The 23,818-nt window shown below is 36.1% G+C and overlaps 1 protein-coding gene across 1 annotated transcript in view; it reads left to right on the top strand.

The window, feature by feature from the left end:
• NBAS (NBAS subunit of NRZ tethering complex) overlaps positions 1 to 23,818 on the top strand; it is a 161,043-nt gene that overhangs the window by 22,710 nt on the left and 114,515 nt on the right. Inside the window, exons 14-26 of the mRNA XM_050316580.1 lie at positions 243 to 436; positions 1,500 to 1,757; positions 2,546 to 2,671; positions 3,797 to 3,948; positions 4,792 to 4,926; positions 5,198 to 5,276; positions 5,980 to 6,084; positions 6,445 to 6,581; positions 19,241 to 19,324; positions 19,978 to 20,131; positions 21,507 to 21,692; positions 22,099 to 22,272; positions 23,246 to 23,379. Coding sequence (XP_050172537.1) covers positions 243 to 436; positions 1,500 to 1,757; positions 2,546 to 2,671; positions 3,797 to 3,948; positions 4,792 to 4,926; positions 5,198 to 5,276; positions 5,980 to 6,084; positions 6,445 to 6,581; positions 19,241 to 19,324; positions 19,978 to 20,131; positions 21,507 to 21,692; positions 22,099 to 22,272; positions 23,246 to 23,379 — 1,918 coding nt within the window. The remainder of the gene's footprint in view (positions 1 to 242; positions 437 to 1,499; positions 1,758 to 2,545; positions 2,672 to 3,796; positions 3,949 to 4,791; positions 4,927 to 5,197; positions 5,277 to 5,979; positions 6,085 to 6,444; positions 6,582 to 19,240; positions 19,325 to 19,977; positions 20,132 to 21,506; positions 21,693 to 22,098; positions 22,273 to 23,245; positions 23,380 to 23,818) is intronic.

Below are 23,818 nucleotides of genomic sequence, written 5' to 3'. Positions count from 1 at the left end.
TGAATTCTTTTTCCAAATAAATTTTATATGTCTTTGAATTTTTTTTCTTCTCAACAACTTTATTTAATACAGAAATGATTTAGTAAAATGTAGTTGATATAAAAGACAAACTTAGTGAATCAAGATTGTACATATAATAGTAAATGTTTGTTAAATTAGGCCATATCTCTTAGTAATGGAAGTCTTCTTATCTAGAGTTTCAAGTGATCTTTCTTTCTCTGGTGCATTCTTATTTGTTTTAGATAAAGAATCCTATTACCCATTGATAGATGTAAATTGGTGGGCAGATAATTCTGTCATCCTGGCTCGCTGCTCTGGTGCATTGACTGTATCATCAGTCAAGACGTTAAGAAACTTACTGGGAAAGTCATGTGAATGGTTTGAGAGTTCTCCTCAGGTCACTTCAGCTCATGATGGAGGATTTCTCAGTCTGGAGGTGAGGAATGTGCATAAACAGATACCTTTTTGCAATGCAGTACAGTGGTTTGCTTTTTTATATGTCATCCTGGGGGGGGGTGGTTATAAAAAGAAGTTGTTATTAGTAATAGAACAAGTGGTTCTTTTTCCTTATCTCTAGGTAGGCATTGCAGGGAAATTCTGAACTTGCTAGAACTTAACTGTTGTAATAAAAACTTGATTGTCAAATAACTCTGGGGCGTAGAGGCAAAAATCTTAGAAGGTTGAGTTGCAATGAGAGAAATCTTGCAGCAGGAGACAGTTTGTGTTGACAGTTTTTGCTGCTTTGTATGTTAGTGCACTTGAAGAACACTGCAAACATTCCTCTTCCATTTTGAAAGACATGCCTCTTACAGAGGGAGTATATTTAAAAGAAATGAGGAACATGTTTAAATTAAGACAGAACCATTAAATGATACTTTTTTGTTTATTAAGATACCAGGAAGGAGTAGAATACAGAGAAGTTAATAATACATTTCCTTTGAAACTAAGAAAATTACTCTTTTCTAAAGCTTACACTGAAATAGGTATTAAACATCTTAAAGAAAAATTTAATATTGGAATCAGACTATCTCAGTACATACCAAAGCTCATGTGTATGTTTTTGGAAAGGTGTATTATTGTGGACCCCAATATGTATAGCTGAAATATGTAGTCTGAGATTACATTGAACAGAAAACCTTGCTTTGAATAGCTGGGAGTTGAAAACACTCCTGAGTGCTACATTAAGCTATAGAACAGTGTACAAAGATGTCTCCATAGTTCTGTCCTGTCTGGGGTGGTGCAGGACATTTAGTGTAATAGCAGGTTATTATAAAGGCTTCACTACTTCACTGGGTGAGGAATGGAGCCTCAGATCCAGGAGACAGACACAGTGGAGGTTTGTGGAGCATGTTAAGCAAACCGAGATATAAAGGGTGTAAAGGCGAATGGGAAGGAGAATGTTGATTCTGACATTTGGAGTACTTGGAGATGTATTCAGTCCTCACCAAACTAGTTCAAGTGTACTAGGTGGATGCTACTTGTTCATATTTTCTGTGCAGTGTGAGATAAAACTTGTTCCAAAAAGATTGCGCTTGGAGAGCAGGCCTGGTGATGAAGATGAGGAAGAAGATGACTCTGACTCAGATGATGAAACTTCTGCTAAGGACAGATACTTCAGCTACCTGAAGCAAGGCCTGTACTTTGTGACAGAAATGGAACGATTTGCTCCTCCACGTAAACGACCACGTACTATTACGAAGAATTTCCGCCTTGTCAGTTTGAGATCCACGACTCCAGAGGAACTGTACCAGAGAAAAGTAAGTTTAGAAGGAAAGGTCCTATTGCTCTTCATCAGCTTTATTTAGAAAGAACTTTTTACTTTACTTTTATTTCCTACTATATTTAACAGAATGCTTCTAAGAGTTTCTTAATTGACAGTATACTGCGTCACCTAATCAAAGGGATCATTGTTTAAAACTAGCAGTATACTGATTGTAATAAGATGATGTTTGGAAGTCACTAAAAGCCACTGTGCATCATTGACTTGGCCAGACTTGGAACTGTACTCCTGTCAGTGTTTACAAATAGTGAAAAACCTGGCAAATGTATTGAATGAAATCAGTTTAGCACGTTATTGGCCAGGGAATGGGTTAACTTGCACTCTGATGTGAATGTTTTGCATGTTTTTTCAGGCAGACATACAAGTTCGGGTTGTGACTCACTCTTACTGAAGAGATACTTCTTAATTTTTATGACTGTTGTAGAGACTACTTTGTCAAGGCCACTTCAGTTGTTCTCATGGTAAACCAGCCCACTCAAAGTTTCCAGGGAGTGCTGGTGTCATACTGGTTACCCAAATAACTTCCTCCTTCTTTTTGAGGGAAAGTATCTGATTTTCTAGAGGTGTCCAGATTTTAGTCTTAAAAATTTTAGTCTTACTTATCTCAGATTTTAGTCTTACTTATCTGTATCCTGTACCAGTCTCTTTCCTACCTGCTTAAGCATACTGCAGTAATCATCCCTCCACTTGTTTCAACACAGGGAATTAACTGATTGTTTAATATGGAAATCAGATGACTTTCATTTTCGTGTGTTTGCTTTTTAGATCGATAATGAAGAATATGGTGAAGCTTTGTCTTTAGCTCAAACATATGGCCTCGATTCTGATCTTGTGTACCAGAGACAGTGGAGGAAGTCGGCTGTTAATGTCGCTTCAATTCAAGACTACTTGGTGGGTTTGTTGTTTGTGACTTCTAGGCTTTTTATCTTCACAGCAATTGAATTCTCAATTTTGTTCTAATTTATGCAGTGTAAATTGGTGGCAGTTTGGAGAACTGTCCTGCAAATTCCTCTTCATATCATGTGAAAGGGAGTAATATTGTTAATTTAACTGAAGGCCTGATCTGGAAACCTTGGAAGTTAATGCAAGTCTGTCTTTTGGAATATCTTCTAACTTTCAGTCACAGCAGCATGCTTTCTGTAGTGTAATCTCTATCCTCCACATGCAGCAGTGGATTGCTGCTTGGCAAACGACAAATAATAATTGGAAATATAAAGCGTTTAAATAACTTCCAAGTATTTTAGAAAATGGTTTGGGAAGGTCAAGTTGGTATCAGTAGCTATATAGCAAAGTCTGATTAATAAAATTTACAGTGAACTCCGCAACCTTTAACCAGAGCTTTTCAGTAGAATCCAACATGGGAGTTTTTTGACTTGGAAGGAAGACTTCTAATTCAGCAACAGGTGGTGTCAGAGTTGCACAACCTAATGGTGCTATAGGAAGAAGAATTCCAAGAGAAAAAGAGAAATATAATCTCATTCTTGTTTTTTTTTCAAATCAGTTATTAATTGAATGTCAAAATAAGATTTTTACAAGTAGTCATTTTTTATCTGGTCTGTAATGTGAACTGAAGATCGTTAGATAAGGGCAGTGTATTTTGTAACTCTGGTGTCTTTTTCTGTCATAGAATTCTACTGGCATGATACTGAAAATATCTAGTGCTGTTGTGGAATACACTTGGTTTATAAAAATGCATTTTACTCACAAACCATCACATTTTATTTATTGTAAGCAGTATGATGTTAACTAGGAAGTACAAATAATAACTTCTGTTTCAGTTGTTCTGAAAGTTCTACTAAATCACTTGGTATTTCTGTGCCCTTTTCTCTCACATCCACCTGAGGGAATTATGTTTTTTGCGTTCTCATCTCTCTTGTTGGCTCACATTGTCAGTCATCAGGTGAACTTGATATTTTCTTGACTGGAAGAAATACATCAGAAGACTTAAACATCTCTAGTTTTGTTGCTTTGGAGTGAACCATATAACATTATGTCTTTGTTCTTGTTCTTGGACAGAGCAAAATTAAGAAACGTGCATGGGTTCTTCATGAGTGCTTGGAAAGAGTTCCAGAGAATGTAGATGCTGCTAAGAAGTTGCTTCAGTACGGCTTGAAAGGCACAGACTTGGAGGCCCTTGTGGCCATAGGGAAAGGAGAAGATGGTGGCAGGTTTGATAAGAGTATTTTTTGGTTTGTTTTTGTTTTAAAGAATGGTGTATAAAGTAATTTCTAGTAATTTGCTAAATTTTTTTATATCAACTACTAATGAAAATGCTAAGAAGCTTTTGCAGGAAATAAAGAAAGGTAATTCTTTGAATCAGGCTATTCTAAAGGTGTCCACAAGGTACCTATTCTTACTTTTGTATGTACATAAAATGTAATGTTAAATGTAAATGTGTATATGTAAAATACAAAAAGGGAAATCACTATTTATTTTGTACTGCATTTTCCCTCTTCTCTGAATGTCCTATAACTTCATCATAGAGAACTTAATGGTGTCACTATTTTTCTATGAGAATCTGTTTCTCTTGCTATTTCTGGAAGCTGCAACTAACCCTATCAATGCTTTTTGTTGTATATCTTAATTGTCATGATCTGTAGTGATTAAGCAGAAGCAAGACATGGTGGAGATAATTCTCCATAATATTCTGTTCTTGGTGGTAGAAATAGAAGAGGCTGTTCTTTCTTTATGCAGTTACCTATTACCATTGTTTGCTGTAGATCTGCTGCCAATCCCACTGCTACCTGTGGAATTTATAAACTTTTATCAAGTTTGGTTTTGGTTTGTTTTAGGGAGGAAACAAGAGGTGATGCCTCTTGTTGGCTTGTGATGAGTGTCTGCTTGTTTACAACAGCAAAACTCAGTATTTTTCTATAAAAGTGTAGATTTTTAGTCTAGACATGAATGTAAAGCTGTGTTAGTATGTCTCTCCAAAATTAGTTCATCATATATTTTTGTTGGGTTTTTTTCTTTTCACTGTCATTGGTTAGATTGTTGGTTTTGTATTCCAGGTTTATCTTACCGGGGGAGGTGGACATTGAAGTTCCGTATGAAGACTTTTTGTCACCAGATGAAGAAATGGATCCTAGAAAGGAAAAAGAGCCCAAGAAGCGTCAAGAACTGCTATTATCAGTAAACTTCTCAAAGTAAATGAAATGTTAGGCCGTGTTTTATTCAGAGTTACAGGTTTATAATAATTGCACAGTTGCAAGAATGTAATTACTCTCATGCATGTTCTTCCTAATAGGAAAGTGGTTTAAATTTTAATGGGCATTATATTGTGTCAAAGTTCTCGGTTTACTTAATTTCTTGATATATTCTAGTGCACAAAGTAATTAAAGTGTATAACCTTGGTCTTCATGCACATGTGGTATACAATATTAATTGCAAAGGTGAAAATTCCTGTTTTGAACACAGGCTAACACTGGAGCAGAAGGAACTCTGCCGTAGCAGGCTCAAGCTGTTAACTTACCTTGATCGCCTTGAAACCTATGAGGTGAGTTCTCTTGAGTTCTCAAACTGCAGGTATACCTATAACTTTTTCATCACATCATCCTGTCTTTTTTGTAACAGATTGCAGTATTAATGTTTATAGTCTTTGAAATGCTATAGTCTGTCACTGGAGAAAAGTAAGACATTTTCTGTTCAAGCAGCTGTGTTTCTCCTGCTTTACTGTTTCAGATGACTGGCTTCTAATCTTGAGAGGTGTAGTTCGGAAGAAGCCTGCTTTGAACATCCTGTGCCTGCAGGAAATTCAGTCATGCAACAACATGGGATGTGGAGTTCATGCAGGATTACTGTGATTTGCCAGTCAGTCGAAATGGCAGATTTTATTCAGATTCTCTAACGAATCTTTTTCTTCCATGAGCTTACCAAAATGAAAGTTTTTGGAATGTCAGACAGTATTTTGCTAAGTTTTTATATTTTAACTGCAATTGGCACTGCACACCCTCATATTAGGGCTTTTACCACATCTCTTTGTAACTAATACTGTCTAAGCTCTAATTAAAATAAGGCAGAGTCGTCTTAGCTTATCAAGCAAAAATGCATCTGTTTTTTTCATACTGAAACAAAAACCAGCATGCTTTTCAGCCAATGGCTCATACTTACTCATCCTAAGATAAAGAAATGTGTAGTCTTTTTGATGCTTTTGTAAATTGTGCATAAAAAGCAGTCTTGCTTGTCCTTTTTTTTTTAAGGAAATCCTTGGAGGGCCTCTTGCAGCTGAGCAGCATTATGATGGAGAATTCTTCAAGAAGTTCAGAAATCAGAATATTGTACTCTCAGCAAGAACTTACGCTCGGGTATTAATATTATTAATATATTTTTATTATATTATGCTATTTATTGGCTGTTATTAGTATAGTTCTATTCATTATTAATATTTTTTGTTTTACTAGAATATAATGTTGTTTTGGTATTGCTGTTTGCACTTAAGTATTTCTCCCTCCCTGCTTTGAACTTAGCTGAATTTCAGTGGGAATTTAAGAGTTGGGGGTGACTTTGAAATAAATGAATGCTGTGACCCTGAGCTTATTTTCTTTGTTGCTAAAGAAAATTTAAAAATTAAATCTTTTTTGTATGACCTAAGTTTACATTTCTTGCTCACTTTTAGTCTAAATCAGTCTTAGACTAATTCTGCAACTTACTGTTTTGTTCTTTAGGAAAGCAATGTCAGAGCCCTGGAAATTTTGTTCACTTTCCATGGATCAGCCTTACTTCCACACAGACAGGCAATTCTCTCCAATTTCCCAGAGACTACTTCACCACATGAATATGCTGTGTTGTTACCTGAAGCTCGGTAAGGATGCATCAATGGATATTAACTAAAAGAAAGAGGATTTTTAGGTTAAAATGTGAATTAGTTTCCATCTATGGCACTCTGCTATTGGTTATTACCTGAAACCAAGGGAGCAGCTTTGTGTATATGTACTTGACCAGACTTCATTTTCTGCTTCACTTGGTGCCATTTCTGGAATCTTTCTGGTGTCTTCTGGTTATTAACAGGAAGGTAGGGATTTTAAAGGTTCTCTCCATTACACGTGTAAAACAGGAACATGGACTTTTCAGATCTGAAACTGTGTAGATTTTCTCATGCGTAATACAGGACTTTATTTGGTTTGTAATAACAGCCAGTGTTAGGAAATTAATAAGAAAGTGTTTAGCTCCCTGGAAGCAAATAATGTTTTTCTGGATTTATTTTGAGAAGTAATTTAACACTTAAGCAATCAGTAACTTCAGAATCATTAGTTTCTTGATACTGACTCTTACTTAACTTTTTAAGGTAGATTTATGAAAAGGTTTAAATCTAGATTTTTGTACTGTTTCATTTCAAGATAAAATGTTAGTTTACTGTAAATTTTATATAAATTTTTGTAAGAGAAGCCTTCCTTGAACATCGTAATTATGTTCTGTATATTAATTAGAAGAACTTTTTACCTCTAGAGTGTTTCTTTCAGACACTTCAATTGTGAAATTAGTTTTGAAACATACTGTTCAGTGCTCATAAAGACTTGGCAGATTTCATTATTCAATATTTTATAATAGGACTTTGAAGCCTTACTTCAGAGGGAAAGTTTTTGAAGTAGCTAAAAGATTTTTTTTTGTTAGTCTTTCAGCATTATAGTTAAGTTTTTCACTTCAAGGTCTTAACAGTCCAATTTGGTCAATTCTCTATGTAGAATAAGGTTTTTCATTTCATCAAGTTACTCCTCTGACTTTTTTCCTAATTTATAATACTTAACAGTTTTGCCTTTTCTAAAGAGAAAGAATGGTCTTTATTTCATGATATCTGATGCTTCCCTTTTTATGTGTTGGTGGTATTAGGAACACATGTAGTTAAGGCATGAAAACACTTGTTTTGTCATTTTCTTAAATGTAACAGTTAGGACCATGAAGAGAAATGACTACAGTGTTTATTAAATTGGTAAAATATATTCCACTTTTGGTAAGATTTATAATGTGAGACATAGGAAAGAATGGTCTTCTTAAATGTGTTTATGATATAAATAGGTCCCTCTTCTTTTTGAAAGGTGGTTTGTTCTTGTTTTTAAATTTTGTTGTTGTATAGTTTGTTCACAAAACTGACTTATGTGCCAAGAGGCAAAATGACAGCTAAAATAAAACATTTCACTAGTGATTTAGTAGTAAAGATGTGAAGTTATGGGTTAAGAACTTAGTTTTGTCTGCTGTTGAAAAATGGAAGTATATCATTTGAATCTTTATTCCTGTAGCAGACAGAACTTTGCAGTGCTAGGGTCAAGTATATACGGGTTCACACATTGTTTTTTTCCAGATTGCAGAACGGACAATCCTGTGTGTCTGAAATGTTTATCTTTAGACAGTTACAAAATGAGGATAAGATCAACTCCTTTATACACAAATCCCCTATACTTGTAAAAATATAAAAATGTACTGTATATGTGATCTAACCATTTTCAAAAACTGTTTGTTACAAAACTGCTCACATAATATTGCTAAATACACTCCCATAACTGTTATTTTAATAATGTAATAAAATTAAATATGTACTGATGAAAATAGTTATTAATGAGAATAATATATTAATGGAATAGACTACTGTTGTACAAAGTAAAATTTTCTTACTACTTTAAAAAGGTGCTTTTGGAATGGGGTGGGTTTCTCCTTCCTTGCCAGTTCAGAGAGCTTCAGCTTCTGGCAGTTCTCGTTTCACATGAAAAGAAGTCCATGAGTCCATATGAATCAAAGAGAATTGAAATTCCTGGACATTTTAAGTGAGTTAATTGGCCTGTTAGTTCTAGCATTTGTTTTCTAAGGGGATTATTAGTATTAATAGAATTACTGACATTCTGTAGATATGCTGTTATTGTTACGAAATCTAGTTTAAATGAGCGTGCTGCTTTTCTTCATATTAGAAGACAGTATGTAGACATAATTTGCCATAAATTAACTGATTGAACAAGGTTATGATACAACTTATTAATTCCACATAACATAAAAAATTTCTAAACAACTGAAAAACATTACAAAAATATAAACCCCAATGTATAATTAGTAGAAAAAAATTTGGCAGCATTACCACTTACTCTCTCTTTAGCTTATGCAGCTTGTAATTACAGAGATCTTACGATAAGGGGCCATTTTTTTGTATCAGGATAGGTCGATTGAGTGGAAGGGAATTTTTTTTGTCTGATGGGTAGTGATTTTGTAGTGCTAGTATGGTGTGCTGGGGTGTTAAAGTATCCTAAAGTTGAGGAAAAATTTAGGAGGATGTTTCGTTTAGGGTTCATTAGGGTAGGTGTTATTTTTGACAATTCTAATGCTAGGATAGTGCCCAATGCGGAGTCCTTGGCTGTCTGAGTTCTGCTTAGATGACAAAACTGAGGGCAGTGCTGATCATGCCAACTCATACACCACAAATTTGATGTAGGGCTCCAGTTTCTTTATGATTGGTGGAGAATAATCATCAGTTAATGGAAGTCACAGGTAAGATGGCTGAGTGTTGATATGTTGGGCTGTAGTCCTTTGTACAAAGGTTTGATCCCTCTTCTTACTGACTGTAGTGAAGCTCATGTTAAGTTGCAACAGGAATCTGAAACACTAAGACACATTGGTGGCTCTAAATGCTTGTTGGCTTCAAACTGGTATTGTGATAGACAGACATCACTTAGTAATATGTTTTTGCAGAATTGGAATTGTGATGCTTTCCAATTTCTTTTCATATTATTTCTCAGCTGTGTTTATAATAATGGCTCCTGAGTCTCTGGTGTCTCTTAAGTCATTGGGATTCACGGTTCTTCTCAAAGATCCGTCAGATGCACAGACTACATCTGTTAAGACAACTAGAATGGAGGTGGTTAAAGTTTAGGTAGTCAAAGAAGATGGTAACTCTTTTTAATCTCTATTTTAATAGCTATAGCCAGCGTTCTTAATGTATCGTTAAGGTTGTTGCCCTCAGGTTTTGAAATGGGATCTAGGAAAATACTGTTTTACCAGCACTATAAATGCATAAAGAGAGTATTTTTCCTTTTCTTTTAATTTTCTTATCCTTTTTACTACATTTAACTGCTATGTTGTAACATTACTGCTCACATTTTCAACTTACAGAAGTCTGGAACTTCAAATGTATGGCTCCCTCAACAACCATAAGTCTGCTATATTGCACATTATACCATAGTAAAAGTCTTCCCCTAAGATAGTAACTTTTTATATGTTTCTGTGTTTTACTTCTTAACTTTTTCAAATACTGGTTTTCAGTTGTGACATTAAGTGAATTTTTACTGGAGAGTTGTGGATGAACTCCATTTGCCTGAATAACTGGAGTGGGAATGGAAATACCTCCTAAAAACTTAGCGAAGCTTTTAACACCTGGAAATTTCCATGCAATTGACTTCCATTTATGAATGAATAAATACTACTAAGAGTTCATAAGCAGTTAGCTTTGCCTTTCCATAATGATATCTTCTCCTGAACTAGGTTTTTAGTTACTGCCTATGGCACTGCAGTTTCAATAAAACTTTTACAGTTTCATCTTCTCTCTTCCTCATATGTGCATGTTAATAGGCTTGATGACTGAATGTCTGCAGAACTAATATATAGTCCCCATTTTTTGTATTAGGTCTTTTTTTCTTCTAAGGCAGAGCTACTTTTGTTTTTAATGTAGTTCAGAAGTGTTTATGTTAAAAGAATTAATCCATGTTCAGTTCTTTTTCTTTGTTTCAATTAATTTGTATAGTGCTACAGTGAAAATAATGAAGGGTTAAATTTTATATGCATATCATTTTTCTTTGCACTAAGGAAAAGAAAAAAACAGTTCAGAGGTAGAGGGTTTAATGTAGTTAATATTATTTTCAGGATGTATTTGTTAAAAAACCCAAAACCCTTAGATCTTACGTGCTACTATGAAGTAGAAAAATAATTTTTGAGGGAAAAATTAAGTTGGAAAAAATAAGATTGCGTTAGGATGACATTCGTGTTCCTGTCTGGATTGACTTATGAGAGGAGAAGGAAAGGTTCTCGTCCATTTAAAAATTAAAGCAGGGGTTTGGAGGAAGAGAGATTCTTCTGCAAACTGGTTATGTTGGGATCTGGGAAAACAGCAGGAACAGGTCACTACAGCCAGGAGGGTACTGTGGACAGTGAGCTGGCCAAAGTACATAGATGTTAGTCTTGAGGAGTTTTTGAAGAGGAGAATGAGAACTCGAAGCCATACGGGAGCTGTGGAGAACACAAACTCATGGAGGAAGGGGGGAAGTTTCACAGAAGCTGCTGTGCTGGGGCTGAGCTGTCATTTAGCTGAGAGCTGAGCGTGTTCAGCATGGAGAAGGTTTCAGGAAGGCCAGTAGCAACCTTCACATACCCTCCTGTAGCATGAGCTGAATTATACCTATGCTTTATATCCACAGAACATTAACAGGACTTTCTGTGTATTTCTGGCTTCTTAATGCCTGACTTGTCCTGACTTCATCTACCATATGTGTCGTTTGCCTGCACAGTCCTGAACTGCAGTTTGGCTTGCCTTGCCCAGTCTTCTCATGAAAGTGTACTGCTGCCATTGTCTCATTTGTTTGTTCCCTTTTTACAGGGTTTAGAACAAAATTTCTTCCAGGAACATTTATTATGCTTTATAAAGGTACAGTTCTGAAGTAGTATTTTCATGATTGGTGACAGACAGCTTTGATCTTACTTGGAGTTCAACTGTGTCTTTAAAATAGCCCATTTTGATTTTGTGAAAGCTGCTGCCTCAGAACTTTAATTGTACACAAGTTCAAAACCCATAGTGAGCGTCTGAACTGTGGTTGTATATGTTAGTTGACTTTTCTAATGTTTAGATTATTCGTTCTGTATTTGTTTAGGAGAAAAAAAAAACCCCGAAGTTTCCCTCTCCCCAAATTCTATTAAAGGTTAACCGCATCATTAAAACATAGCTTGATTTATTTATGTGAAATCAGTTATAACTTTCTCCTCTGGTGGCAGAGTTGCTTCAAAAGACCTGTCATCGCAGTGTGCACAGCAGGAATTCTGAAGGGTAGTTAACTGTGGCAGCCAAAAGCAGCTGGGATACCTTTTTCATTGGTTTATGCAGATCAGTTTTCCCAAAATGTGTGATGTTTTTGGCACTCTGTTTTAAGCAGCAGCTGTACTTCAGTCTTGATGAATTTACCACGTCCTATTGATACGCCTGGAAAATGAAGCACTTCTCTCTCTGCCCACCACTTTTGTATACTTCATATAGTATATTGAAGCATTGTAATCAGTTCTGTAATTGTATTTGCTAATTTGCTATTCAGGTGGTAAAAAAGAATTTTTTCATGCAGCATGAGCAATGCAATACATATTGCAGTTGGGATACATTTCTTATATTTCATCCTCAGTTATGAAATAATTGTGACAAAACTGTTTTAGAGCTGTAAGAATTGCAGAGCAGCAGAAAGTGGAATTGATTTCCTTATTGCTGTCTGAGAAGATACAGACTTTGGACAAAGGAGTTTCTAAATCAAATAAAAAATTTAATATTTATTTTATTTATTTATTTAACAACTTTCAAGAGCAGAATTAGTTGTTTATAACAAAGTTTTTCAGGCAATGTGACATGATTTAAAAAAAAAAGATTCATCTACTTCCAAAATGAGGTCCTGCTCTTAAAACTGTCAGTGTCTTTCACCAAAAAGATACTGCTTCATGAATGCATTGGGGCATATTGCCTTGTACATTCAATGTGCACCAGTTTACAAGTGAAAAGATCTAAAAAGAAAAAAAAATTAATTTTCAACTAGATCAGTCGTGGAGACAGGCCAGTTGTAAGAATTGCTTGAAGAAAAAAAAACCCACACAGTTGCTATTGGTAATGGAGAGAATTGGAATCTGACCTTAAAACTGAATTAGACCTTCCTGTTTTGAAAGCCTGTCCTTGGAGAGAAAAATAATCAGCAGGTTTCAATAAATGCAGTTGGTAAAATACAGAAACTATAATAGTGTGGACCTCTTTTGTCAGAGACAAGAATGGGAAGAATTGCTATACCAATGTAAACAATAGAGAGAAAAGAGCAATACAGGAAAAGTCAACTCTTTTTGAAGAAATAGAGTTGAATACCTCCATAATCAGTCAATTTACTGGGCTCCAATCATATTTATTCTACTGTTGAAAAGAAAAGAGGAAGGGTAAGGGACGGGAGAGAAGCAGTGGCTCAGGAAAAAAATAAAAAAAAAAGCCCCGAAGCCATCCTTGTGTTTGTGTACAGTTAGGGTATGGCACAGGTGATAGTTTCCTTCAGTTGGAACAGAAAGCCACCTGTTTCAGTGACTGCAGTGATCTGACCCTGTGTCTGGAATTTTGAGTGAGTGCCCACTGCATAGTAATGCAGACTTTAACCTGAACATATCTCTGACCTCTGGGGGATTTCAGTGACTGAAACAAACCTGCAAGGTTGTGTAGCATAAGGACAGAAAGAATTCTGGATGCAGTAGCTCAGAGTGTACGTTGCATATATGACAAGCTACCTGTGCATACTGAATTCACCATTTCAGCCCACTTAGACCAATGTCGTGTGCACAGGGCATGTGTGGAGGTTCTGATGTGCCCTTGTTGAGCTGGATTTGCTGTACAGTTGTTGTAAACAAAAACATGATAGAAAAATGAGAGGTGTGCCTATTTTCAGATGTGTTTATGTCTGTATCTCTTTATTCTCTGTCTTACTTGCATGTATGTTTTTGAGTTTGCAGACAGCAATAGTGTTTTGATGCCTGAAATCTTTCTTAACAGACTTACTTCCATTTTGACAGCTACTTTTCCAGAGTTTTGTTGCTCCTTGTTTCTGCATGAGTCACTGAAATTACTGATAATGGAAATTTGAAGAAAAAGAATAGTCTGTACTAAAACAGAAATAGCAATTAAGAACAAACCTTGTGATAAATGTTGAGATAAATACAGTGTTCTAATCTTTGCTTTTATAAAGGACTTAGGTGCAGGGATCTCTTATCCTTTGCTTGTGTTGAGACTGGTTTATTCCACTCCTTGTATTTGATTTCAGATACAAAGAGTTTTTCTTAACTTTTCAGAATGAGGAGAGAAAGTAAGGACAATTGGACGCAATTGTGGGGGAAGGAGAGGGTTACGTATTTGTTAAGTGTTGCTGCAAAGGTGAATGAAATTAGGACTCAGCTCTGAGTGCTGTGGATTCTGCTGGGGTTTTTTCGTATATCTGATCTTAGCTCAGTAAGAAACTTACCTGTTAAGACTGTCTTTCCATAATTACTGATTTCTACTGGGATGAGAAATTTTGTAGGGGTTTTTTTTGGTGTGTTGTTTTCTTTAAGTGTTTAGAGGCAGCGGTTTCTGAGTGCACCTTGACTCTTGGTGAGAGTTTAAAAACCGTAAAATTCCTCTCTGAACTTATTCCAATGGTGAACCTGAATACTTTCAAAATGGCAAATGGAACCAGAGCAGAAAATACTTTAAAAAATATTTTCCATGGCTTATCTATACACCTGACTTAAAATATTTTAACTCTAACTTTTTCTGCAGGGAGAAGAGTAAAAAGATAGAACAGACACTTTCCAGTCAAGATTGCACTGCATAATGAGTCTTTGCCATGAAATGAAAAATCTTTTCCTCTTTAGTATTTTGCAGAGAGGTCTGTTAATAAGCTTTTATGAAAAAAGTTTGAAGTATACTTTTAGCACTTTTGGGTTTGATGTGCCTGGACAACTGTAGGTTTCATTCCTACAAAACCTTGTGCTGGAACATGAGATTGGTCTTGGTAGATTTGGCCAGAAGGCAAATGGCCAACAACAGTTGTCAGGGAAAAAAAATTGATGTAGGTAAGCACATTGCAACATTTACCTGAAGTTTCTCAAGTGAGAAATAACACTACATCTATAATATATGGCTGAAATATCCTGAGTTAGATATTTTCTAGACATAGGAAACTTCCATGACACTTTATTCCAGGAATTCCTTCTGGTTTTGAGCCCAAGGACATGGTGGTTTATCTTTTATGCCATGCATAGTAAGTAGTTAACAGCTGAGCTGCGTATTGTGTAAAACGATATCTGCTGTTTATTGTAAATGAGACCAAGTCTCATCAGCTTACACTGTTGTGGAAGTAAGAACAGTGAAATGCTATTTCCTATTTAAGTGAATTGGTAAAATGGGCAATGATACCACCCTTGGTAACTTGATATCAACCTTGGCATTTTGGTTCTTTCTTCTAGAATTTTTCAGCCTGCTCTGGCTTTTATGGAAGGATTGTCATATACTTCTTGCTGTTGGTCATTCACATTGCTTGTCTTTTCAACTTTTTTTTCGATTGTACTATGTCGAGTAAAATAGAGGGAGACAGAATTGCACATTGCTTCATCACTTGGTGGATTTTGGAAGTGCAGGGAAAGGGGGAAGCAAAATAACTTTCACAGACAGCAAAGCCTGGGACCTTAAATTGAGTGAGATCTTTCTCAAAAATTAGTTTTTGAAGCGGTAAACTTTCAACTTCAATTGACACTGTAAGACTGGGGCATTAGAGAAGTTATTTTTAATGGAATCTGTACATAATTCATGACTTCTCTTATTTGGAAAGGATTCTAAAGTGTAAAGTGTATTTTAAAAAAAATATTTGAAGCATTTGGAATTTAAGGGCAAACCCCAGTGTTTTTTGTGTTTATAGGGATAGGAAAGAAAGTACCTACTTGTAGATGGGGAGAGGGAAATGCAGATCATTTTCTGGAAAGCATTGGGGATACAGGCTGGGTAGGTGATTGATATTTACTTGTCATGTGTCTCCGGTATTGCTCCACTGTGAGTTAGTTCAGTGTGTCAGAGACACTTGCAAAAGCCAGATTTTGGAAGAGAGGCGTAGACACAGTTCGTGTTGTCTTTAATATAATAGCGGAATCATGTATGTTGCAAAAGACCCTTAAGATCAAGTTAAAATTTAAACCTTACACAACCAAGTTCACCTCTGAACCAGGTCTCTAAGTTCACATCTGCATGTCTTTTAATAACCCCCAGGGATGGAGACTCAGCCAGTATGTTGTCTTAATAAGAAGTGAGTGAGAGGGACTGATAGAGAAGGGCTCAATTTGTTTTACAGGTTCCCCAGTACTATTCAAGGTGTCCTTAGTGGAGCTGTTGTTTAAAAAAAAAATTGTTATTTTATTGTTTTACTATTAAAAAATTAATCTCAGATGCAGTATGGGCCTGCAGGACTTGACTATATAAAATAATTTTAACAAAGTGCATTACAAATCTTGGAGACAGAATAATAGTTAAGGCATTAGTATGGGAGCTAATGTTGGGATAAAAAGGTATCTGTAATGTGAAATTAGAGTTGTTACCTGAAAATCTTCTCTTTGTTATGTTATTCTTCATAGTAATCTGCTACAGTTTTGCAGAGATTTGAAACAGCTTCTGAAATGAAACCCTTGTGTGTCCTTCACTGTATAAGAGCTCTTTGCTCTTCCCCCATTTAGAAAGTGTGTTAAAATTTAAAAAAACATCCAGTCCCTCCCAAAAGAACAGCAAACCAAAAAAGAAACCCAGCCAATCAAAAATATCTAACAACCCCCTGTCACATGAAAAGGGGATGTTTCCTCAAACCCTTTGTGTTTGATTAGTCTGTCCAAGACCCTTGTACCCAACCAGTCTGTGTCCCATTATGGGGACTCTTCACTGAGTAGTTCTCGAGATCAGAGAGCAGTTCTACTGACATGCTCAGGGTCACAGGCCAGAGGGAGAGACCCCTCCTGGAACTCCACACCTTTATTCAAGTATGTTACCTGCTTCCAGCAGCTGCCATCACCCTTGAAGGACTCACACTAACAGTTCATGGAATAACACTATTGATAAAATTGAGGTAGGTTAAAGTTTTGAGGATTGCTGGTGGCAATATCTTACTGCAGAAACCTGTTCAAAACAATATACAGACAAGCTACCCTCCCTAACCAAAGTTAGCTTGAGGTACTCATTCAGTGCATGTAGAGTATGGTTCTTACCCAATAGGTAAGAACCTATGGGGCAGAAGACAGGTTCAGTTCTAACTTCTTCCTCTTCTTAACTAACTTTTATACTATTTCTTTATGTTTAAAGTGGATCTTGAGTGACTCCAGTCATACATTTTACTTGGTGAGGAGAGGTGGAGGTACCTTAGGGCCAGGTAACAGTGTAGAATCTGAGATAACCTTAGGATGGGGATATGCATCAGGGAAGTGATTGATTTTGCCAGGGTTGATTCAACAGCAAGACATCTTCCTTTATCTCACTTGGTTTTCAGCTGTGATGTGGCTTATCAGCGAAAAAGCACCACTGAGTTACCTCCTCTGCAAGGATTTAAACAGAGTCTGGCGGCAGTTTCCACTTCACCCTCTGTTGAGTCCCCTTAGCATGTACTGTGTTTGGGAAATTGGGCATGCTGACCACATTCTATCCAGGGAGCAGCAACTACATTTCCCTGTATAATTTCTGTAGTGTTAAAACTACGTCTATAATTTCCTACTTTTCTTGATTTTTATCCCCAGTCTTTCCCCAGCCCTGCCCTTGCCCCACCTCGTCCCACCACCAAAACAACCAACAAACCAATCACCCCCTTGAAATGTCTTCTTAAGCCTATTGGGAAGTGAATGGGAAAAATTTACTATGTAATTGTCATGGGCAAATGTTGTCCTGCTTTCTTTTCTGTGAAATAGAATACAGAAAAGGAGAGAGAGCATTATTGATTGAGAGTCATAAAGTCCTGCTTGTACTGTCTTGATTTTATATTTTGGAAGACAGCATTAATCACACTTTGGCTTTTTTGGTATTTGACATTTCAACTGATAAAGAGAGCTTTTTCACTACACACTGAACTTTCCATAATAACGTCTGCATGTATGACATTTGAAATAAGGCCATATTAATTCAGTTTATGAACTCAGTTTTAAATATTGATATTTAAAATTGTTGGGAAATTGTTATCTAACATTTAAACAACTAACAGCTTCCCTAATCCCCCAAATTCATGGGCAGATGATGAATCCTTCAAAAATAAGCACCATAATATGGTGCTTGTACCATAAATGTTAATTTGGAGTTTTCGTTATTAATTACTTTTCAGTGATGTTATTACATGATGCCTAATTATAAAGAGAACTGTAGAGTGTTTTGTCCAGATGAACTGGAGTTGAATGCAGGTGTTGCTACAGGAATGAGCAGTTTTCCATTTTCTCCTTTCCTTTTGTTTGACTTTTATAATGTGCAAATCTGCCTCTACCAGTTTATTGCTGGATTTGTACAGCATGTATCATTTGGGGGGGGGGGTTGGAATTACTGTGATAAAACACGGGGTGTTACTTGTCAATGCATAGAGGAGGGAAAGAAAGAGCAGCCAACCTTCTGGGTGAGATGTCTGTGTGGACGGGGCAGGGCAGATAGTGTGGGCAAGCCTTGCTTTGCTCAGTGAATGTAATGGCTGTTGCTAAATGAGATGGAGTTACTGATTTTTAGTTTATTTTTGACTCTTCTTATATTGTGAAATTAATTTGTTGGTTGGAATTATATTTCTTTTGAAGCTACTGAGTACAGTGCTGCTCTTCAGGGGATGAGAATATTGTGTCAGTTTTTAATTTATAGATAGACATTGTCCACATAGTATTGCTGTTGCTGTTTATTATCAAGGTCAGAAGAAAATGTGTGAAACTTAAATCAGCTTATTGCTCCAGTATGCTGCAACTCTAATGTCTCTACTTTGTATATGGTTTGTTTCTTATTTCTACAAGGAACCTATAAGGTTCTTCTCTTTCCCCTTAGTTTATGTTCTTCATAGCTTGATGTGTTTTTTTCGTGTTTTATACTGTTTAAACAGTTAGCCTACAGTGGCAAACCATAACTAATCATTCTAGTAATAGCCCATGCTGTTCTTCATCTGTATCCTAAGCAGATTTTTTTTTTTCTTCATCAACCTCAATATTTAGAGGAAGTTTCACTGTGGAAGGTTGTAGTCAGAAAACCACATTAAACTGAATTGAGAAGATCAGTACAGCAGGTTATATCTTGTTTTGCTTCAGTATGAGGATTTGTGCTAAAGTTTGAACAATTGTGGGTTTTTTTTTCAAGATGTGAAGTTTGTAGGTTTTTATTAATTGCAGCCTTCTGTGACAGCACATGAAGTCAGAATAGTTAGTGTGAAGTGGTACAATTCTGAAAGCATGTAGTGTTTTTTTCCCTATTTTTTAAGGTATAGTCAGTAAAGAAATTAATTTATTAATGTTTTTAATTGGATCTTTAATGGTGTAGGTAGAATATGTGTTTGTACAGATAATATAGAGGCAAATCACACTTGTAAAGCTGCATTAAGACGTTATAAATCTTAAAGATTGATACTGTGAATGAATGACATGCTTACAAATTCACTGAAATACTTGTGTATGCTGTGTATTCTGTTAATTGGATGCCATAAAAAATTAAAAATAAATAAAATTATGTAAAACTTCCCTTTCCTGTTATACCAGTTACAGGAAAGGGATATTGAAAATTCTTCCTTGGAATGAGCAAAAGCATCGTGAAGAAGACTGGTGTGAAAAAGCAGAATGCAGGTAAGTGTGCGTAAAACCCAAAAATATTTCTCCATATTTATGTACATTTCAGAGAAATAATTTACTTACTAATTCTTAAAGTTACTTACTAATTCTTAAAGTATGGGAAATACCCAGTAAGACTGGCTTCTTAATTTTGTACTCACTGACTTGTGTTCTCAGCCTTCTTAGTGAGACTGACTGAGCACTGTTTCGTGTTCCAGTGTTACCTGCAGTGTGCCTCTGTGATGGGTAACTTTGGCAAGTGCATGTGAGCAGTGGGAGGTTACTGCTGGAGATCCTGATTTATTTATCTACTTTTTCTTCCACCCCATTACTTGTCAGCCATAACATTATCGTAGCAGCATTAATGGATCACAGAACTGCCTTTCACTGTGAGAGAAACAGATGGAAAGCAAAGGTTGGGCATACCTATGTCTTCAGTAGAGAGGATTTTTTCCTTTATGATCTATTTCCTGTTTGCCATCTCTTACTACTTGCTTTTCTGACAAAAACTAACACTCAGTGTGATTGGCATTTGAGTCTCATCAACTTACCATGTAGCAGTAGGTTGATTGTATAATTTTCTTTCAGAAGTTTTAAAAAAACTGATGTGGAAAAAAATGCAAGCAAATACATACTTAAACATATACTTCTTCTTTTTCTTTTTAAAGGATGATTATTGAACCAACTTTGCAAGATGAAGGCGAGTTTCTGTATGAAATGCAACCTGAATTGCTGAAGTACAGGACTACTGACCTTTCAGTAGATCTCGTTACTGACTGGTATTTGAGCAGAGCACAGGAAATTGAAAAATATGCAATGCAGGTGAGAATAGCAGTGAGGAAATGATGGTGGCTGATCGACCTTCTTCAACAGAATCCTTAACATTCTTAATGCATATTGATGGGACACTTTTCCCTCAGTAATGTACACTGTGTCTCAATCCTCATTATGGCTTTTGAAGTATTTGTTTTTTCTTTTGCAGTGTACTTATGCCTGCTCTAAAGTTTATTCAACCAAATAATTAATCCATAGGAATGAATAGGAAGCCAGTAGATTCCCTTTCGCTTTGTTTACCATAGCAGACAGTAGCTATTTCACAGTAATACATGAAAAATGTTTACCATTACATTGTGTTTATAACTAAGGAGGGGGGAAGTTGTGCACAGAATGTTGGGAAACGTATTTTATTACCTGCCACATGATACTGTATCGTGTATAATGGTATTTAGTAGTCACCGTCACTGTCATATGTCAATATATAGTATTGCCATGATTGATTCCTGGCAGTTCTATTTTGTGTCTGTGGGACTACCATGCAGCTTATTTTTGCTTGGTTTTTGTATGTTACAAGTGTGTGAAGCTCTGTGTGGTAAAGATAAGCATTCTAAGTAAGAACAGAGCTCATCACTGGCGTGCTCCCCTATTTTAGTGCTTCTTAAACCAATTTAGCTGCATGAAAAGGAGGTTGACTGGAAGTATCACTATGAGTTAGTTTTGATGGGTGAGTTCTTTTATTCTTCATGTTTTCAGTCCTTCAAGGCTCTTTAATCATAGTTGCTTGGGATCTTAACAGCCTATCACTATGTATGGAAATAAAAGCAAGTTCCAAGGATCGATTAAATTGCTAACATACAAATTAAATTTCATTCTGCTCTTCCAGACTTACGTCTGCCTCGCTGAATACGTACAGCCAGTATTGCATTCTTTGAAATCCAAACAGAACCTTTCATATAAAGGTAGTTTCAGTCACCAGGGAAAAAGGGTGTCATCATCTTCTGTGACATAAAATGCAATGATTAAAATTATCAAATCATGGTCAACTAGAAAAGTCACATTACATGTCAGTTACCTGATTGTCTTAGTTTAGAGCAATCCTTCATATTCCATACAGTGAGATGAGGTGATGTATCTCTGTTTATGATCTCCAGAAGGAATAATATTCTAAGTTATGTGCATCAGTGGGATACATTTTGGTGAAAAGGCTTTCACTACATGATTCTCTAAGATTAAGCATTTTATTTGGTCTTTATAAAGCTGAAAAGAGTAATCCATTTAGGAATATACAGTCCTCAAAAACTTCCAGGAACTTAAAATTACCTATTAAGCAACAGGGAAAGAAAACACAAAGAGGACACAGATTGACATGGGTTTTTGGCACACCAAGGTTGTTCAACAGTGGTTTTTTTTTTTTTTTCAGGTCGACTGTGCTCTGTCCCTTGTTCGTCTTGGCATGGAGAGGAATATTCCTGGTCTGCAGGTGCTTTGTGACAATCTGATCACTCTTGAGACAGTAGTTTATGAGACTGATGGGGATCGAACCTTGACTTTAAAAGAACTTCTAGAGATGAAAGACATTGAGAAGTTGAGACTGTTAATGAAGAATGTAAGTTTCAAAATAATAAGTATACCTTGGTTTCCAGTAACTCAGTTTATCCTAAATCCTGTATATAAAAGTAATGCTACTCTGGCATGCTTACAAGCTGATCTTTCACTCATATTGAAATTGCAGGAGGAAGACAGCTGGGCTTTCCTCATGTAATGGGCTTTACTCCTGTACTGCCTGGTTTCCCCAAGCCATTGGGTAGCAGAAATATTGTTTCAGTGCTTCCTTGTGTAGTGATCTGTGCAGTGGTGGTGAATGTCAGGCTTCAGTTCTTGTTTGTGATAGGTGAAGATACTGTTTCAGTTATATTAATCAAAATGGATTCTGTTTGTTTTTTGCTTATTTTGGACAATGAAGCTGAATTTGTTCCTTTCCCCCCCACTCTGTAATTTATTGTGTTTTCCAGTCCTCCGATGAAAAATATGTGAAGAATGTTTATCAGTGGATGATCCCTTTTCTCCACCGCTGTGAAAATCAGTCCCCTGGTCTTGCAAATTCACTTTTTAAAGAATATTTAGTAACACTGGCAAAGGAAGACTTGACTCTACCTCTGAAGATATTTCAGAATTCAAAACCTTCTGTAAGTGTAGAGCCCTGATGATTCTACGGTTGGTTTGGAAATTCTTGTCCTGAAGAGATAAGTTCATAAACAGGGCTAGTTCATTTAAATCAGGTGGTCTTTCTCATCTTTTTCTTCCTCTTGGACTCAGGATTTGTTATGTTTTAGAAAACATTAAGTAAAAGGTTTTATACCATACATTATGATGCAACTAAACTGTCCTTGATGAGATTGTCAAACTAATGTAAAAATGTTCTTGACCTAGTAGAACAGAAGTTATTGTATGAATTCTTCTTTGAAGTAATTTTCTGGTGATCTGTTCAGAGTAAATTCCTGGCATATTTACTTTCTAAAAAGTGAATATGAAAGAGTTTAATGATCTCGCTAATATTTCTTTCCTGAGGAATTTTACTAAGATTAAATTGCAAGTTAATTTCTCTGCGTCCTACCTTCCACAGGAAATCTAAAGAATAAAATGGGAGCCAATAAAATGGGGAAAAGTTCAGTGAGTAAGGGTTGAAGTAGCCTTCCATGAGTGTTTCATGCTGCTTCTATGGTTTAAATAATTCTTCCAGAGCACATAAGCACATTTTTGAATACTATTGAACTTTCTGAGTGAATGGACAAAAACCGACCAGTGGAGCAAAACCACAGCTATTTTGTGTGTTGATACTGTTCAATGTATTAAACAAATCTGACAAATGTTTGCAGCAGTTGCTTTCCTCTGCCCCGTGCCCTCTTTGCTTCTCAAATTCCGAAAGGGTAAAATGGCACATCACTATTCTTTCAAGTGTCTACACTTCAGGAAACTATCCAAGTTATGTTTCAGGTTGTGACTTCAACAGGTACTTCACCAGGTTGTTATCAAGGGGGACATTCTGATTGCACCCAGAGACAATTCATTTACTTGGAGTACACATCTTTTTGTATTCAGAAGAAAACTGTTGATTTAGAAATGGAAAATAAAAATGAGTGTTCTTTCTTTTCTTGTTAGTGTCTGCAAAAAATTATTCCTGATCAAGATCAGCTTATGATTACAGCACTGGAATGTATTTATAGCTGTGAACGAGACGACCAGCTCTCTCTCTGTTATGATATTTTGGAATGTCTTCCACAAAGAGGATATGGGTAAACATTTTCAGCTGGTTATTTGTAAATATTTTAGAAATAATAAATATAGCTGTGAATTAATGCTTTAAAAATGATTGTTAAGTCACTAAAGGGCAGTTGATGTTATTGGAATATTCTTCTCCTATCTGAGTTGTCGTGGTCATCATATGTGTATCTGTATGCTTGTGATGTGTATGTACTCCACCAGATAATGCAGAAAAACACGAGTTAAAGTAGCAGCCCAGACCACGGCTTCTGTATTAGTTCCTCAGACTTTTATATTCTGATGAATTGAGACCCAGTGTTGGTGTCGTATTGGTCTCATTACACTAGTGGCATGTTGCACTTCGTTTGCAAGCAGCAATATGGCCCTGAGAGAGAGGGGAGATGGAAGGCTTATATGAAGGACAGATAATTCTCAGGAAAGTGAAAGCATGAAGAGGAGATGACCCTCTCA

This window comes from Myiozetetes cayanensis, unplaced genomic scaffold (genome assembly GCF_022539395.1).
Source record: "Myiozetetes cayanensis isolate MyiCay16 unplaced genomic scaffold, myiCay2020 scf2-11, whole genome shotgun sequence".
Lineage (NCBI taxonomy): Eukaryota > Metazoa > Chordata > Aves > Passeriformes > Tyrannidae > Myiozetetes > Myiozetetes cayanensis.
This window is presented reverse-complemented; position numbering and strand designations above follow the sequence as displayed.